Raw genomic sequence first — 15,637 nt, 5'->3', positions numbered from 1 at the left:
AAAATTTGTTGATAATAATTGACAAACAATGGGAGCAACAAAAGCTTGTTAATAATAATTAACAAACAATGGCAGCAACCTAACAACAGAACTAACAGCACATTAAGCATCTACAAACCATTAACATTATTTCCCCAAATTAATTTTATTGATAGCAATTTTACAGATGGTCTGCTAAGCATCTGCAAACCATTAACAGTACACCAACTAAAGACATAGCGATTACACATTCCACTGTTATCGTGGTCATACATAGTCAAAGGATGCCACAATTACATAGCCAAATCCAGTCCCGATGTGCACAAAAAAAATGTAACAACAGTCATGAAACCACCGTAAATAAATATACATCAAAAGCCAAAGGGCCAAGTGCTCTGTCCAACGATCCAAGTTTCTGAAAATCTCAAACACAGCAAATCCATTATACTACTACAAAATAGAGCTTTCATGACACTTACTAAATTTTTTAATGACATTTTTTTATTAAAAACGTTATTAAAATAAATTGATGACACAACTAAAAAAACCAACGGGAAGGATTTATAAAAAAGAAGAGCGTCGCGTGAATTCCTCAAAACTTCCTAAGCCCTCACGACTCATTCACTCCACTACCCAACCCACTCCCAGCCAACTCCCAGATAAAGAATGAAATATCAATGCTCTCTTTCTCCTCAAGACGGAAGACTCATTGTCTTTCTATCTCTCCCTCTCTTTCTCTCTCTCTCTGGGACGCCCATAGTCTTCATCACACAGTCTTCATCGAGAGTACTCACTGTCTTTCTATCTCTCCCTCTCTTTCTCTCTCTCTGGGACGCCCACAGTCTTCATCAACCAGATTGATTGTTTTCCCCAAATTTCACTCAAAACCTAATTGTGTATGGTAAGTTTGTTGGAATGGTTATGGGTTTTCTAGAAAATAATTTCTATATTAATCTCTTTTGTGAAGTTGTATTGATTAGTCTGAGCTATGTGGCTGGACAGATTTTAGTTTAACCTTGTCATTTGCTAAACTAGTTGTTGTACAAATTGTAGTTTAGCCTTGTCATTTGCTATGTTGGATAACGAGATTGATCATTGTTTTTTTTTTTTTTTTTTTAACACTTTGTGATCCCCTTAATACCAATTCTGAATTAGATTAACTATTACTTTTATCCTTTTTCTTTTTTTTTTAATCTTTAGATTGTGTGTTCTTGTGGGAGTTGGTGTTTATAGCACACCACATGTTTGATAAAACTCCTCATAAGCTCTGCTTCTGTTTTATGTCTTTAGCCTGCAACAGTTTATATATTGTGCCCTCATGCAATCTCGTTATATGTTTTATTCTAATATCAATCAATATAACTGTTTTAGAATGGATAAATCTTGGATGTCTATGGATAGAAGAACAATCTTGATGGATTGTTTGGATTTGTAGATCCTGGCAGAATCCCTCAAAAGGCTAGCAGAAAGGAACAAAGATCAAATGCACTGGCTCTTAGATTACAGAACTGCAAAAAAGGACAATTAATTTTTGCTCCGTATAACAAAGGGTTATTAGTACAATGTGTTTTGAATTTTTTGTTCCTAACAAATCAGTAGTTGACCATTGTGTAATAAAGAATGCAATTATTTATGTTTTGTAGGTTTCATTGGTTGTTGGCTATTATTGACCCCTATGAGGAATTAGTGTATTATATGGACTCACTTAATTGGATACAGATAGATCCTGGAATGAAGGACATTGTTGAACGGTAAGTATTTGGATATACGTTTGTCCTTATTTCATGCATTTCAAGATATGAATATATTCATGTGTTCTTATCCTCTATGTGCAGATCACTGAAGATGTTTAAAGCTCAAAAGGGAATAAAGGGTCGAAAAAAATATCAATTGGAAAGTAGTAAAGGTAAGGAACATTGTGTTTTGACTTTAAATTAATCTGACTAACTTATATTTTATACTTTGTTATTTGTATATGCAATGCCCTTTGCAAGAAGGAACTGTAGAATGTGGATATTAAGTGATGAAATACATGAAGGAAACCATTGATGATCCGAACTGCTCAATTATTACCAAGGTTAGTACTACTATTACAAAGAGCACTTAAACGGGTGTATTCGCTACTATCTTATTAGTATTAGTTCTTTGTATGTAATTTATAGTTCAGGCAAATTAATTTACAACTAACGGTGGTTTTTACTCAAATCATTGGCAACCCATGAAGGAAATCGGCATAACTATACTAAATTACTTGAATGTTCACATTATTGATGATGAGATGGATTGTTGTTAGCATGATCTGTAGTGTTTAATTAAAATTAATTACAATAGAAATTGGAACTTTTGAATCTTCCAAAAGATGCCCAATTGGATTTTAGCTCATCAAAACCATCATGGGTATTCGTGTATTGAGTTGATTCAAGTCATCAATGGGTTTGTTTTTGTTTTCCTTGTCTGGATTCGGATTCTAATTCTTGATTTATTTTTTGTCTTCAATAAAATTGTAATGCTAGTCTATCTTTAGTTTACGTTTGAATGTGATAAATATATAGGTTCAAATCTGATTTTGTTAAGCCATGTTGTGTTTGAGCTTGGTGTTATTTGCCATCAAGATGAGGCCTTTAAAGTTTAAATCTTTTGCTGGACCGCTTCATGTTTTATTAGCTCTATACCGAGTGAAAAAAAACACATTAGCGAAAAATACGAGTAGAGAACCCTTGTTCTTTCTGGGCTAGTTGATGCTAATTGACCATCTCCTTATTAGTTAAATGATTGAAATTAGTTTTTGTCGTGACATGTTCTCTTTTGGTTGTGATTTGTTGCAGTTCAAAGAAAAAGCTACATACACTCAACAGGAAATTGATGCATTAAGAATAGAGTGGGCTGAGTATGTTGATGACTTCATCCCAATAGATGAAACACTAGATTAGCTAGTTTGTGAAATTTAAATTAAGTGAACTAGTTTTAGTTTAGTAGGAAACTCTACACATTATATTGTCTTTTGTAATACTTTGGTAGTGGATGAATTACAAATTTATGAAGCAATATTGTTTAATTTGGGGTAAATATCTTGCTTCTTGGATGAATTATGTAAGTCTTCTCATATATGCCAACATACATATTTTAGGACATGTATTGAATCATTTATGACACGCTTTGTGTGTCATTGGTAATATTCAATGACGTTGCAGTGCTATAGTACATGACGTTATACATATGTCATGTTTACTATACCATGACGCTCATTCATTTGTTTATGACATATATTCTGCATCTCAAATTGAAATAGATGACACGCTTTTTTAATTCAATGACGCTTGTTATGTGTCTCTAAAAGCTATGCATGACACTGTGCGTGTGTCATGATTAGTATACCATGACGCTCATTCCTATGTTTATGACACTTATTTCGTGTCTTAAATGGTCATAGATGACACAAGTTCTTAATTCAATGACGCTTGTTAGGCGTCCTTAAAAGTAATACATGATACTCTTTCAATGTCATAAAAAATATCTTTAATGACACCCACAAAGATGACACTAAACCCTTGCGTCATTAAACTTTTAACATGACCCATAAAATGTGTCATGTATGTAAAAATTTGTAGTAGTGTAGCACTAACGCACAGAACAGCAACGAAAATAATAGCTCATAAACAGTGTTGAAAATCCATTAGCACTAATCACACACTGCTGGTAGCATAGCTACACCAATTAAATGACAAAGATTAAAAACCACAAACCCAGCCATTTTCTCCTGTTAACTCAGCAACCACAATTTCCTACCAAAAAGAACTTAGCTCAATAGATTTGTTAGGAAACGATTCACAATCATTGCGAACTACAGATTACGCAACCGAAACAGAACCAGACTAAAGAAGAGCACTTTGAGTAAAGAAAACAAAGTGAAATCTGTTTTTCATGCAAAGAATTTCTTCGCTCTCCGCTCAACAGTTTTCTAAAGCGACCTCAATCACTTCTTTTCTGATAAAAAAAAATTATGGCCCCCGCTTAATTTAAAACCACATGCAGAAACCTGCTCTAATTCGTACATCACACACATCATACACATTTTAAAACAAAAAAAAAAACAATCATAAAACAACCAACAGAGTGATAGCATAAAAATCTCAAGCATGTGCCATCATCTGTGAATGAACAAAAATCAGATGCAATGTATTTTAGAGGAATAGATAACTGAGCATTTCATTCACAGGGTTACCACCACAACAACAAAGAATAGGGCCAAGAACAAAAAGGGGCAAAATACATGCAGTGTGATTTTCTGCATAGAGGCTATAACACTGAAAGACCAACACAGAGGAAGAAAAGAGGAAGAATAAGAGAAATGGAGAGCAAGTGGTAGCCAAAAAAGGAAGGTACCTTGTCCCTGTGTTAATGCGACAAGAACGAAGATGGTGGATGCAGAACGCTCATCCTTCTTCCCTTGTAGCTTTGTAGAAAGCAATGGATTCTTTTCCGCTCCCAAACAATTTTAATACTTCGTTAATGTGCAGAAAAAATGACACAATCAAAAGTCACAGATTCCCACCAACTCCATATCAAGTGGACGTTTGTCTGGCCAAAACAATTGTAATACCTTATTGGGTGGACAAACGGGACTTGGTCCTGCACCGTTGACTTCCCATTTCTCTCACAACTCCCACTCTCAGTCTGTCTCTCTCACTCAGACATCGGCTTTCTGTCTCTCGACTCGACTTGGACTCTGGACTATCAGACCCAAATTCGCAGCGCAGAGCTCCGTCCGTCCCTCCAACCACCACCATCATGTTTTCTCAACTGGAGCACTCCTGACCACCATCTGTGTTCCGAATCTTCAGTTTTAAGGTATTCAAGAATTAGGGGCTTTGAGTTCTTGACCTCTGTTCCAAATATTGTTTTTGTTTTCATCTTGGTAGAATTTAGGGGAGAACGAATTTAATGATTAACTTGCTGCTGAGCTTGTGCTCCGAACCACTTGCTGCTGACCCATAAATTTACTGCTCAAACCCGCGCGTAAATTTTCCTATGTATTATTTTCTTTGTTTGATTTTTTCTTTTCACGATTCTATTCACTATTTCTAATGACTCTCTCACTCTAGTTTAATACCCAAAACTCTATTTTTCTATATTGTTTTCTTCCTTTTTTCCTATCCCATTTTTTTTCTCGATTTGGTGTGATTCTTCGGCTCCAAGATTCTGGGGGGTCGTTTATATTTTTTCAGTTCCGTTGTCAAAGTTTCAATCAAGTTTTCGGGGGTTTAAGAAATTTTTTATTTTGTGAAGGAGTGATAATTTTAGATTTGGCGGGATATCCAGTTGGAGAAGCACTTGAGTAGGGGTTGGGAGAGGGAGAGGGAGGTGAACACAAAGATGGAAGAGTGGGAGATTGATTTGGCAAAGTTGGATATAAGACATGATATTGCTCATGGAGCCTATGGCACCGTGTATCGCGGTGCATATAACCGCCAAGATGTTGCAGGTACTTTGATTTCTCTGAAGGCTTCAATTCGTTTTCAATTCTTTTTCGTTGTTGCAATTTTGGTGATGTGCAGGATTTGTTTGCATGCCTGAAGTTTTCCATGTTTGAGACTTTAAAACATAGTTTAGTGGTCAATGGGTTTAGCATGCTGAACTCAGATTTCAAACTTTCGTTGTTATTAGACTTAGGGGTTTATTTCATTGCAGAAAAGAATACATGTGATTGTTTGCCTAAGTATAGATACAAATTTACAACTACATAAATTTTTTTGATTGAATGTAAGAAAGCGGTGTTATTTGATTGAATAATGAACTCCCAACCATAGGTGACCCTGCATTTAATTTTTTTGTCAATTTCTTCTCATGGCCTGTGTATTCTTGATATTATAGTGAATATATTTGATTGGGGGGAGGATGGTGTTGCCACAGCAGCTGAAACTGCTGCTCTTCGGGCATCATTTCAGCAAAAGGTTGCTGTTTGGCATAAGTTTGACCACCCAAATTTTCCCAAGGTAAATTTAGTAATATTGGTTCTTCATCTCAGTTTGCATCCTATAAAGTCACGATAGCTTCAGATAGAAATTTTGATACTGTTTAAATGTCATTTTTCAGGTTTATGTGATGTTCATGTGCTGTTATCTTCTCCTATGGTTGAGATTTATCTATTTAAACTGTAACCATTATATTTGTGACAGTTTTTCGGAGCTTCAATGGGAACTTCTGGCCTAAAAATCCCTGTTAAAAACACATCAAGTGATTGCCATAATTCTCCTACTTCAAGAGCTTGTTGTGTTGTCGCTGAGTTTGTTCCTGCTACTGGGACGCTAAAGAGATTTTTGATCAGGAATAGAAGAAACAAACTTGCCTTTAAGGTTGTGATTCAACTTGCTTTGGATCTCTCCAAAGGGTGAGTTGGGTTCATTTTTGGTGCTTGATTTAATTCTGTTTTTTCGTTGGGTTTCAAACTAAAGGATTTCATCCTTGGTGTTCCATTCTCTCAGTTTGAGCTATCTTCACTCGAAGAAAATTTTACACCGTGAGGTCATGCCGGAAAATATGTTGGTTGATAATCATGGAACATTGAAAATTGTTGATTTTGGCGTTACTCTAATAGAAGCTCGTAAATCAAGGAACATGACTGGGGAGACCGGTACCCTTGGGTACATGGCCCCAGAGGTACCTACTTTTTTGTAAATTATTGCCAAATCTAGTTCTAAACACATTTGAAGCGAGTGACATTCTTTTATTTATAGATTCCCCTTGCTGCAAATTGGATTAGAATTCTAACATCAAGGTTTTTGTAGTTCCTTTATGGCAAGCCATACAACAGGAAATGCGATGTCTATAGTTTTGGTATTTGCTTGTGGGAAATCTATTGCTGCGACATGCCGTATCCTAATCTAAGTTTTGCTGATGTCTCATCTGCAGTAGTGCGACAGGTTGGTTTGTCGTTGCACATACTGCTTTAATTTCTTTACGAGATTTTACTGTAAATTTGTTTTGAAGTAGTGGAACTGATGTAGCAAAACTTGTTTGTCTTTGGCTTTTAAGTAATGTTGATCGCCAAATGTTAGTCCTAATATTTTATGCTTGGATGGCAGAATTTACGACCAGAAATCCCCAGATGTTGTCCAAGCACATTGGCTAGCGTCATGCGAAAATGTTGGGATGCAGACCCGGATAAACGCCCTGAAATGGAAGAGGTAGTGAAAATGTTGTATGCAATAGATACTAGCAAGGGAGGCGGCATGATACCTGAAGACCAGTCTACCGGCTGTTTCTGTTTCTGCACACCTCGTGGTCCGTGACGTTCTTTGTTCGTGTAATATACTTTTATAGATCGTGCAGTGCATATTAAGACCAGTTACCATTTCAGTGTTAGACTGCAGACAGCAGGCAGTCTTTGAATTATCAGATCACATCTCTGAATAATGCACCAACAGCATTTTTGAAAACCCATATTGCTTGTGGCTCCTTCATTCTTATTGTAAATTAGTTTGGAAATCAAGTTTTTACTGCAATTGTGCTTTATTGATTTGTTGCAACCCTAAAGAAAAATGCCTTGTAGTTTTATTATGTTATTTTTACTGTCATGGTTTGGTAATATCTTGATGAGGCAGTTATTCTCTAAACAAGACATTTTTTTCTTTATTAGGTAACAGAATGTCGATCTGATGTAGATAAGATGTCGATCATAATGGTCATTAACATGTATGTTTTATCGTGTAAATATTGGCATTAACACTGTAAAATCAGTCTATTAAGGAAGAATAGACGCCGTGCAAAGGGTAAGTGGAGGGGCAATTCTTTCTAGTTCAAAATTAAGAAAAGAAAGGATATTACTAGAAACCCAAAATCAAATTGGTTTGCACATTTTTGTGGTGCAAAGCGTATCTACCAAATGTTCCTCTAGAAATCCCAAAGGACACCGCCCCCCACTTTTGGGTTTGGTGGGTAGGCGGCACCCGTCCCGCTCTCTAGTGGTAGTGGGTGGAGAGATTTTATTATAGTCAAAATTCAGCACACAAATATATAAATATTAGTTTGGGTTAATCTCTGTTTATTGACTTAAAGTTTCATGGTTTTCAACATTTGGTACATGAAGTTTTTTTTCATTCCATAGTCATACCTTAAGTCTTAAATTTGGAACAGTTTCATACCTCTGTTAGTCAAACTGTTAAGTCTACCGTTAACTGATGACGTGGTGCCCATGTGGACAATGACTGGGCGCCACGTATCATCCATGTGGAAATTTAAAAAAAATAAATAAATAAATAACCCTTATTCCCCAAATCCCACCCTCCCCTCTCTTCCTTTGGCACCCAGTGCTTTCCCTCCCTCTTCGACTCTGCACATCCACCCTCTTCCTCCTCCCTCCTCCGCACCTAGTGCTTCCCCTTCCTCTTTGACTCATGCACTTCCACTCTCTTCTCACCATCACAAAACTATAAAAAATAAAATAAAATAAAAAAAACCACATCCCAAACCATTATAACAACAACTAGTAGGAAAATTGAACCAAACACCCTCACAAAATAGGATAATGTTAGGGAAATCAAATTTTGTAAATCAAATGATGTGAATGTTGATGATTGGATTATTACTTAAATGTTGATTAACGTGTTTTTTTTTATTAGTGATACATCATTTGGTTTGTAAATATAATTTAAAATTTTAGTCTGTCTAACATTATTCCACAAAATTAATATAATCAGTGTTCCAGTAGAATATAGCTTAGTTGTTTACAAATAGTCATCCTTTCATCCGAAGTTTCATGTTTGGTACACATCTCCCGAAATCTCTCATACAAAGGAAGGAAACGAAAAAAAAATATAACCGTGCATGACTTGGGAGATAAGAAAGCAATTAAAAACGATAAAACAATATGACCCCACGAAAATTAAAGATAAAGAAAAAAGAGGAATCTAAGACTGTTTTAGGCAGAAAGAGGAAGATTTGTTACTGTCTTTCATTTCAAGTCAACGCCTAATTATCGAAAATTGAAGAGCTCTAAAGTAGTCTAGATCTGTTGATTTTCCATGTCCTTTCATCTTCATCATCATCTGAAAACTTGAACGCAGTAAGTTCCTCTTGCAACTATATATGCCAAATCCATTATTTATAGATTAATTATTTCATTTTTCTTCAAGTTTGTATACTTAATTATTTCATCAATAATCTGCTATAGATTAATTATTTCATTTTTCTTCAGGTTTGTATACTTAATTATTTCATCAATAACCAGCTATACAATTTGTGCAATTTTCAGCCTGCCTTAATTATTCCATCATTCACTCTGGATTTGTTGATCGTAAGTGCAAACTGATCCATGCAAACAAGTGCCGTCATGACCTGACAGACTTCCTTGCTACAGATCATATCCAATATTCGTGCAAGTTTCGAGTCTTGAAGCGTAGGATTGCAAGAATCCCTACAGTTACGGGTAATCCCAAAACTGACCCATTTATCCGTTCAACATGTTAAAATTTATAAAAAGAATATATACTATTATATGAATTTTGCAATATTGAGTTTTTCTTTGTCCTGGTCTTTCAAATTTATTTGGTGTGTTTTTTGTATTTTGTTATTGAGTAATATATATGATGTTTTTTTGACAAACAATAGTGTTGTCGGTAAAATTGTTAGTTGTTAGGGGGAGGAGATCGGTGGGCATTGAACCCATAATGGAATGCAAAGGCATGGTTGTTTTCCGACATTGCTATATAGAGCGCCATTATATGGTGTGTTTTATTGTGCTTTAGACGTACAGTATCAAGTTGTTAGATTATTTTGTATATAATAAGGAAAATAATATTTCCATAAAACGTAATAGTGACTGTATACATAATGGCGGTACGGTTATCAAATTTATGATGTAGGCAACCTTGATCTGAATCCACCATGTTGCCATCCCAAGTCTCAAATTGGTACCCCTAGATATGCTTACTAGGAGTCCATTGATTGATTATTTCACTTCTACTATAAATTTGTTTATGATTGCGCAGGCATTAATAATCAGTTCTTATAATTTTAATTTGTGCAGTTGTGAATATTTCTGAGTCTCAAGAGATCAAGCTTCCACATTTGCAAGGAACTAGGCTTTGACTGTTACTCTTCCTTTCTTGAGTTCTGCACCTCAATATTGCTCAAGAACGGTTCGCTGTTTCTTTGATTGCTTGGAGGTCTGTTCACGCTTAATATGGCACTGGGAGAGGTTTTTCTTTCGGCGTTTCTACAGATGCTGCTCGACAGGTTGACCCCTCGCGAGATTCTCAACTACTTCGTAAACTTCCGGGGTGTCAGAAAGAAGCTGGAGAAGTGGAGGACCACGTTATCTACAATCGGAGCGGTGCTGAGTGATGCTGAGGAAAGGCAACTGACTGAGGGTGTTGTAAAACTGTGGCTCGATGATCTTAGAGATTTGGCTTATGATATCGAAGACATGTTGGACAAATTTGCGACACAAATATTGAAGCGCATGATAGAGGGACGTGAACAAGCCAACACAAGCAACAAGATATGGAGATCATTTCATAAAGTTAAATTGAGGTTTGATATGAACTTCGAAATGAAGAAGATTACAGAGCGATTGCAAGACATATCTGAACGGAAAGAACAGTTTGGCTTGAAAGATACTGGGACGTCTGCTAAGGAATCACGAAGTTTACAAAGTTCAGGCGTGTTAGATGAAAAGCTTGTTGTTGGAAGAGATGATGACAAAAGGGAGATTATCGAATTGTTGTCAAGAAAATATGAGCATGCAGGTACTGTCAATTTTGGTGTAGTAGCTATAGTTGGCATGCCCGGAGTCGGGAAGACGACACTTGCTCAACTTGTATTCAACCACAAAGATGATGCCATGAAGGAGTTCGAGCCAAAGGTGTGGGTATCTGTGTCTGATGACTTCGATGTTCTGCGAGTGACAAAGGCAATTCTTGAATCAATCACATCCCGACCCGTTGAAGTCGAGGAGTTCAGTAAAATGCAGCATGATTTGAGTGAGCAGTTAAGAGGAAAAAAGTTTTTAATCGTTTTAGATGATATTTGGAACAAAGGTGACTATGATCTATACGATCTCTGGACAAGACTTCAATCCCCTTTTGGCGTCGGAGCTGGAGGAAGTAAGATACTTGTGACAACCCGTGATGTGAATGTTGCAAAGTTTATGGGAGCCGCTGGAGTCCATAATTTGGAGTGCATGGGAGATGATGATTGTTTGGAAATATTTGAGCGACATGCATTCGGGGAACCTAACGATGGAAAACCAGTAAATTATGAGTTAATTCGAAGAAAAATTGTCGAAAAATGTCGTGGATTACCATTAGCTGCAAGGACTCTCGGTGGCCTTTTACGTTGCAAAGAAAAAGATGAGTGGGAAGAAATATTGAACAACAAATTGTGGAATATAGCAGATAAGAGTGGCATTCTCCCCGTACTAAAATTGAGCTATCACTATCTTCCATCAAATTTGAAGAGGTGTTTTGCCTATTGCTCAATACTTCCAAACGACTATGAATTTAGGGAGAAGCAACTCGTCCTTTTGTGGATGGCAGAGGGTTTGATTCAACAAAAGCCTGAAGACAATAAACAAATGGAGGATTTGGGCCGCGACTACTTTCGAGAGCTATTATCAAGGTCGTTGTTTCAAGAATCAAGCAAAAACAATTCACGATTTGTAATGCATGACCTCGTTAATGATTTAGCACAATGGGCAGCAGGAGAAATATGTTCTAGGTTGGAAGATAAGCAAGGTGATAACTTGCAACGCACCTGCTTTCGAAGGGCTCGCCATTCGTCTTTCATTGCTGGTCAATTTGATGGAGTCATGAGATTTGAGGACTTTCGTAAAGTTGAACATCTGCGAACATTCCTGCCACTTTCGCTTTCAGATTCCAGGTGGTGGAGTAAATATTTGTCTCATAAGGTTATTTTTGAGTTACTACCACAGTTGCAATACTTACGAGTGCTCTCTTTGAATGGCTACAAAATAACTGAGCTGCCAAACTCAATCGGTGATTTGAGGTTGTTACAGTATCTTGACCTTTCCTACACAGATATAACCAGTTTGCCTGAATCAACAAGCACTCTTTACAGCTTGCAAACTTTGATATTGGAAGGTTGTTCTAAATTGAAGTCATTGCCTGCGAACATGAGTAATCTAATTAATTTGCGCCATCTAAACAACTCGGATGCATATTCATTGGGAGGAATGCCTCCACAACTGGGTAGATTGGTGAATCTCCAATCATTGTCTAATTTTGTGGTCAGTGGTGGCAGTGATGGATCCAGGATAAGGGAGATAGAGTTCCTATTGCATCTCCGCGGGACATTGTGCATCTCAAGATTGGAGAATGTGATTGATGTCGACGATGCTCGGAGGGCCAACTTAAAATGCAAGGAGAGGCTTGATTCGTTGGTCCTAGAATGGTCTCATTCAAGCGACACAAGAGAAATGGAATCTGTTGTGCTTGACATGTTACAGCCTCATACAAAGCTCAAGGAGCTCACCATCAAGAGTTATGCCGGAAAGGAATTTTCATCGTGGGTTGCAGTTTCTTTGTTCTCTAATATGGTGCTTGTGCGGTTAGAGGAGTGTAACAATTGTTTATCGTTGCCACCTCTCGGACAATTGCCTCATCTCAAAGAACTTTATATTAGAGGAATGAATGCAGTGGAAAGTGTTGGTGCTGAGTTTTATGGAGAGTGCATCTCGCCTTTTCCGCTATTAGAGACTCTTGAGTTTATGGATATGCAGCATTGGAAGGAATGGCTTCCTTTCCAACTAGATCATGGAAGTGGTGTTTTCCCTTGCCTGAAAACGCTCTTCGTAAAAAAATGTTCAAAACTGGAGGGTAAGTTGCCGGAGAACCTCAATTCTTTAGTAAAGCTTGGAATTGTTAAATGTGAACAATTAGTGGTTTCAATTGCCAACTACAAACAACTTCGTCAGTTAAACATTGACTGTTGTAAAGTGTTGGTGCATACAGCTGCTAAGGTTGAGTTTGAGTTGTTAGAGTCCTTGTGCCTTTCAAATATTTCGGAGCTGATGTCTCTGCAAACAAGGGAATTGTTCCAAAAGGGATTAACCAAGGTTAGAGATTTGAAGATTAATGGATGTGAGGAGCTGATGTCTTCATTGAAGAATGAGGGTAGATTTTTGCAGCAGTTGACTTCTCTTAGCCGTTTGGAAATTGAAGACAACTCTCTTCTAGTTGAAGAATTGGGAAAAGAAGCAGAGGAGTTGCTGCAATTGCAAATACTGGAGTGCAAGCTTGAATGTCTGGAGTTAAAGAAGTGCGACAATCTTTTGAAGCTACCAAAAGGGTTAAATCAGTTGTCGTCTCTTCAAGAGCTTTGCATACACAAATGTCCACGTCTAGTTTCTCTTCCGGATGTTAGTCTGCCACCTTCTCTTAAAGACATCAAGATTACAGAGTGCCCTTCATTGATATATTTGGCAAAATTCCAGATTCCCCAAAATCTCAGAAGAATACAGATACGAGACTGTAAAAGTTTGAAATCACTAGTAGATGAGGAGGTTGTTGGTTCTTCTCCGTTGTCTTCTTCTCACATTTGTCTTGAGTACTTGAAAATCCAGGAATGTCAATCTCTGACGTCGTTATCATTGAGCGGCCAGCTTCTTAGGACGCTTAAACACCTTGAGATATACGATTGTTTACAGCTGGAGTTAATCGAAGAGGAAGGGTTATCCCGCTACAACACTAATCACTGTCTTGAATATATAAGGATCTGGAAGTGCCAAAATCTGAAATACTTACCCAATGGCTTATGCCACCTCATCAATCTTCAGACGTTGGATATTTATTACTGTGGAAGTCTTGTTTCTATCCCCAGACTGAGTGGGGGGAGAAGAGCCTCCAACCTGAGAGAGATCAAGATAACTGATTGCGACAAATTGGAGGTGTTACCCGAAGCCATGCACAGTCTCAACTCTCTTGAGGAATTGACCATCGACTACCGTGAAGGTTTGAGTTGCTTCTTTCCCGCCAACCTCACATCACTTACAATTTCGAAGGTCAAGAGCTGTAAGTCATTGTGGGGGTTGGAGTGGGGATTGCACAGACTCACCTCTCTTAGAAAATTGTGGATCTACGGCAATGACCCGGATATGGTATCGTTTCCACCCGACGTGGTCCAGACGGATACGCTTCTCCCCAAATCTCTCACTGAACTATTAATTTGTGGTTTCCCGAATCTGATGAAACTTAGCAAGGGCTTTCAATCCCTAACGTCTCTTCAATCTCTGCATCTCTCCAGTTGTCCACAGCTAGCATCCATTCCAGAAGAGGGTCTTCCTCCTTCACTTACACAACTTCTCATCTCTGGGTGTGTTGTGCTAGAAGAGAGATGCGAACGAGGAAAAGGACGCTACTGGCACAAAATATCCCACATCCCTTACATAGCGTAGAGAGATTTTAAGATGATGTGAAGCTGATGGTCGATTCAATCCCAGTCTCCAGGTCCAGGTATCATCTTCTCAATAGTATAATTAAAGTAATCCACAATATTCCTCAAGTTGGTAAAATGTTTTAAGTTTTTTTTATTTGTGTCCTCAAGATTTTGGGGTTTCAGGACTGACTGTTTGGGAGGCATTCGTTTGGGATTTGGCTGACAAACTACAGTAGGGCTGGTTTTGTGTTTGCATTGAAAGCAATTCTTTGAAGACAACCATGCCTGTTTCTAGGCCAAGGTTTCTTCTCCTGCGCTGCTCGCAACTCTAGTGTATGAGCTCTCCGGATTTGTAATATAACTGTGGTACTCTTTTCTAAGTTGGAGTTTTTCCCACTGGGTATTCTCCGATCAAGATTTTAACGAGGCCACTTAAACCTAAACTTTTGTAATTCCTCCCTATGATGGATGTTTATGGGATCACCGTTTTCCTATCCCAGTTTATTTTATTTTTAGCAATTTGTGACTTGTGAGCGAGTACTGCATTTAATTTAATGGGTCGAGAATTAGGCAATTAACAAGGAAATGGAAAGGTAAGGGGCTTATTGCTCAAGTGGGTAAAAGAGTGTTTTTACTCTTGCACCTCAGGTTTTATTGTCGAATACCCCTTCCGCATTGTTACTTGTATAAGAAATAATAATAGTAAAAAATAGATCATTCTCTTGCTTCCATATCTTTCCCTGATTACCTCCCTGCTAATGACTTGCCGAATTGGGCGAGAATGGATCATATAGTTGTCCTCCTCCTCCAAGATCAGATGCCGACTTTCCAGAGGCAAATGTGAGGCTGTTGCTGAACTGTTGATTAGGAGCCCGTGGGATCTCGTGTCGAGTTGAGTGAGCAGGAGAGTTTTGTTGAATTTGAATATGATTCCTTGGCCTGGGAGGCAGAGGACTGGGAAAATTGGCAATTTGGTGACGTGGATTGAAGTTATCCGGTCTCATTGTATACCATGAAAAAAAAAGTGAGATTCTACCATAAAAGCAATTAGCAGTATGGGAGTAAACCGACTTATAAGCTTAGGCAATGCCTCTCCTCCAATTGATATGGGATTTGTTCTCAACATAGCGCCCGAGGTTAAGCAATACCTTGATGAAGTTTTACTGTTATCATCGCCAGCAAACAAATTCTCAACATAGCGTCCGAAGTTAAGCAATACCTTGATGAAGTTTTACTGTTATCATCGCCAGCCAACAACAATAAAAAG

The 15,637-nt window shown here is 37.8% G+C and overlaps 2 protein-coding genes and 1 long non-coding RNA gene across 10 annotated transcripts; all 3 read left to right on the top strand.

The window, feature by feature from the left end:
- The first annotated feature begins 431 nt into the window (after nucleotides 1–431).
- On the top strand, nucleotides 432–3,034 carry LOC125470667. 3 transcript variants are annotated; one of them, XR_007252976.1, is made up of 3 exons: nucleotides 432–880; nucleotides 1,415–2,056; nucleotides 2,805–3,034. It is a non-coding gene; the product is annotated as an uncharacterized LOC125470667 (long non-coding RNA). The 3 variants fall into 3 exon arrangements; XR_007252975.1 differs by having other exon boundaries at nucleotides 1,351–2,056; XR_007252974.1 differs by lacking the exon at nucleotides 432–880 and having other exon boundaries at nucleotides 888–1,730; nucleotides 1,815–2,056.
- Nucleotides 3,035–4,689: 1,655 nt separating this feature from the next.
- On the top strand, nucleotides 4,690–7,536 carry LOC103967891 (serine/threonine-protein kinase STY13-like). Of its 2 annotated transcripts, XM_009381221.3 has the most exons (7): nucleotides 4,690–4,827; nucleotides 5,266–5,461; nucleotides 5,851–5,972; nucleotides 6,156–6,367; nucleotides 6,462–6,636; nucleotides 6,765–6,899; nucleotides 7,062–7,536. In XM_009381221.3, the coding sequence occupies exons 2-7, from the start codon at nucleotides 5,353–5,355 to the stop codon at nucleotides 7,266–7,268; spliced, it is 960 nt and encodes a 319-aa protein (XP_009379496.3). In that variant the 5' UTR covers nucleotides 4,690–4,827; nucleotides 5,266–5,352; the 3' UTR covers nucleotides 7,269–7,536. The 2 variants fall into 2 exon arrangements, with proteins under 2 accessions (XP_009379496.3, XP_048425944.1); XM_048569987.1 differs by lacking the exons at nucleotides 4,690–4,827; nucleotides 5,851–5,972 and having other exon boundaries at nucleotides 5,270–5,461.
- A 1,329-nt stretch (nucleotides 7,537–8,865) lies between these two features.
- On the top strand, nucleotides 8,866–14,864 carry LOC103956903 (putative disease resistance RPP13-like protein 1). Of its 5 annotated transcripts, XM_048570129.1 has the most exons (5): nucleotides 8,866–9,040; nucleotides 9,230–9,403; nucleotides 9,607–9,701; nucleotides 10,004–14,447; nucleotides 14,539–14,864. In XM_048570129.1, exon 4 carries the CDS (start codon nucleotides 10,160–10,162, stop codon nucleotides 14,387–14,389), a length of 4,230 nt encoding a protein of 1,409 aa, XP_048426086.1. In that variant the 5' UTR covers nucleotides 8,866–9,040; nucleotides 9,230–9,403; nucleotides 9,607–9,701; nucleotides 10,004–10,159; the 3' UTR covers nucleotides 14,390–14,447; nucleotides 14,539–14,864. The 5 variants fall into 5 exon arrangements, with proteins under 5 accessions (XP_048426086.1, XP_048426089.1, XP_048426088.1 ...); XM_048570132.1 differs by lacking the exon at nucleotides 9,607–9,701 and having other exon boundaries at nucleotides 9,335–9,403; XM_048570131.1 differs by lacking the exon at nucleotides 9,607–9,701 and having other exon boundaries at nucleotides 14,554–14,864.
- Nucleotides 14,865–15,637: the final 773 nt, after the last annotated feature.

The sequence above is a fragment of a genome, unplaced genomic scaffold, assembly GCF_019419815.1.
Source record: "Pyrus x bretschneideri cultivar Hongxiangsu unplaced genomic scaffold, Pyrus_bretschneideri_v1 Contig51, whole genome shotgun sequence".
NCBI classification, from domain to species: Eukaryota; Viridiplantae; Streptophyta; class Magnoliopsida; order Rosales; family Rosaceae; genus Pyrus; species Pyrus x bretschneideri.
The sequence above is the reverse complement of the archived record's forward strand: the minus strand, read 5'-3'. Positions and strand labels throughout refer to the sequence as shown.

Coding starts and splice junctions, on each gene's coding strand:
- LOC103967891 (XM_009381221.3), top strand. CDS start 5,353: ATGGAAGAGTGGGAGATTGATTTGGCAAAGTTGGATATAAGACATGAT. Junction 5,462..5,850: donor TAACCGCCAAGATGTTGCAG/GTACTTTGATTT, acceptor TTGATATTATAG/TGAATATATTTGATTGGGGG. Junction 5,973..6,155: donor ACCACCCAAATTTTCCCAAG/GTAAATTTAGTA, acceptor TATTTGTGACAG/TTTTTCGGAGCTTCAATGGG.
- LOC103956903 (XM_048570132.1), top strand. CDS start 10,160: ATGGCACTGGGAGAGGTTTTTCTTTCGGCGTTTCTACAGATGCTGCTC.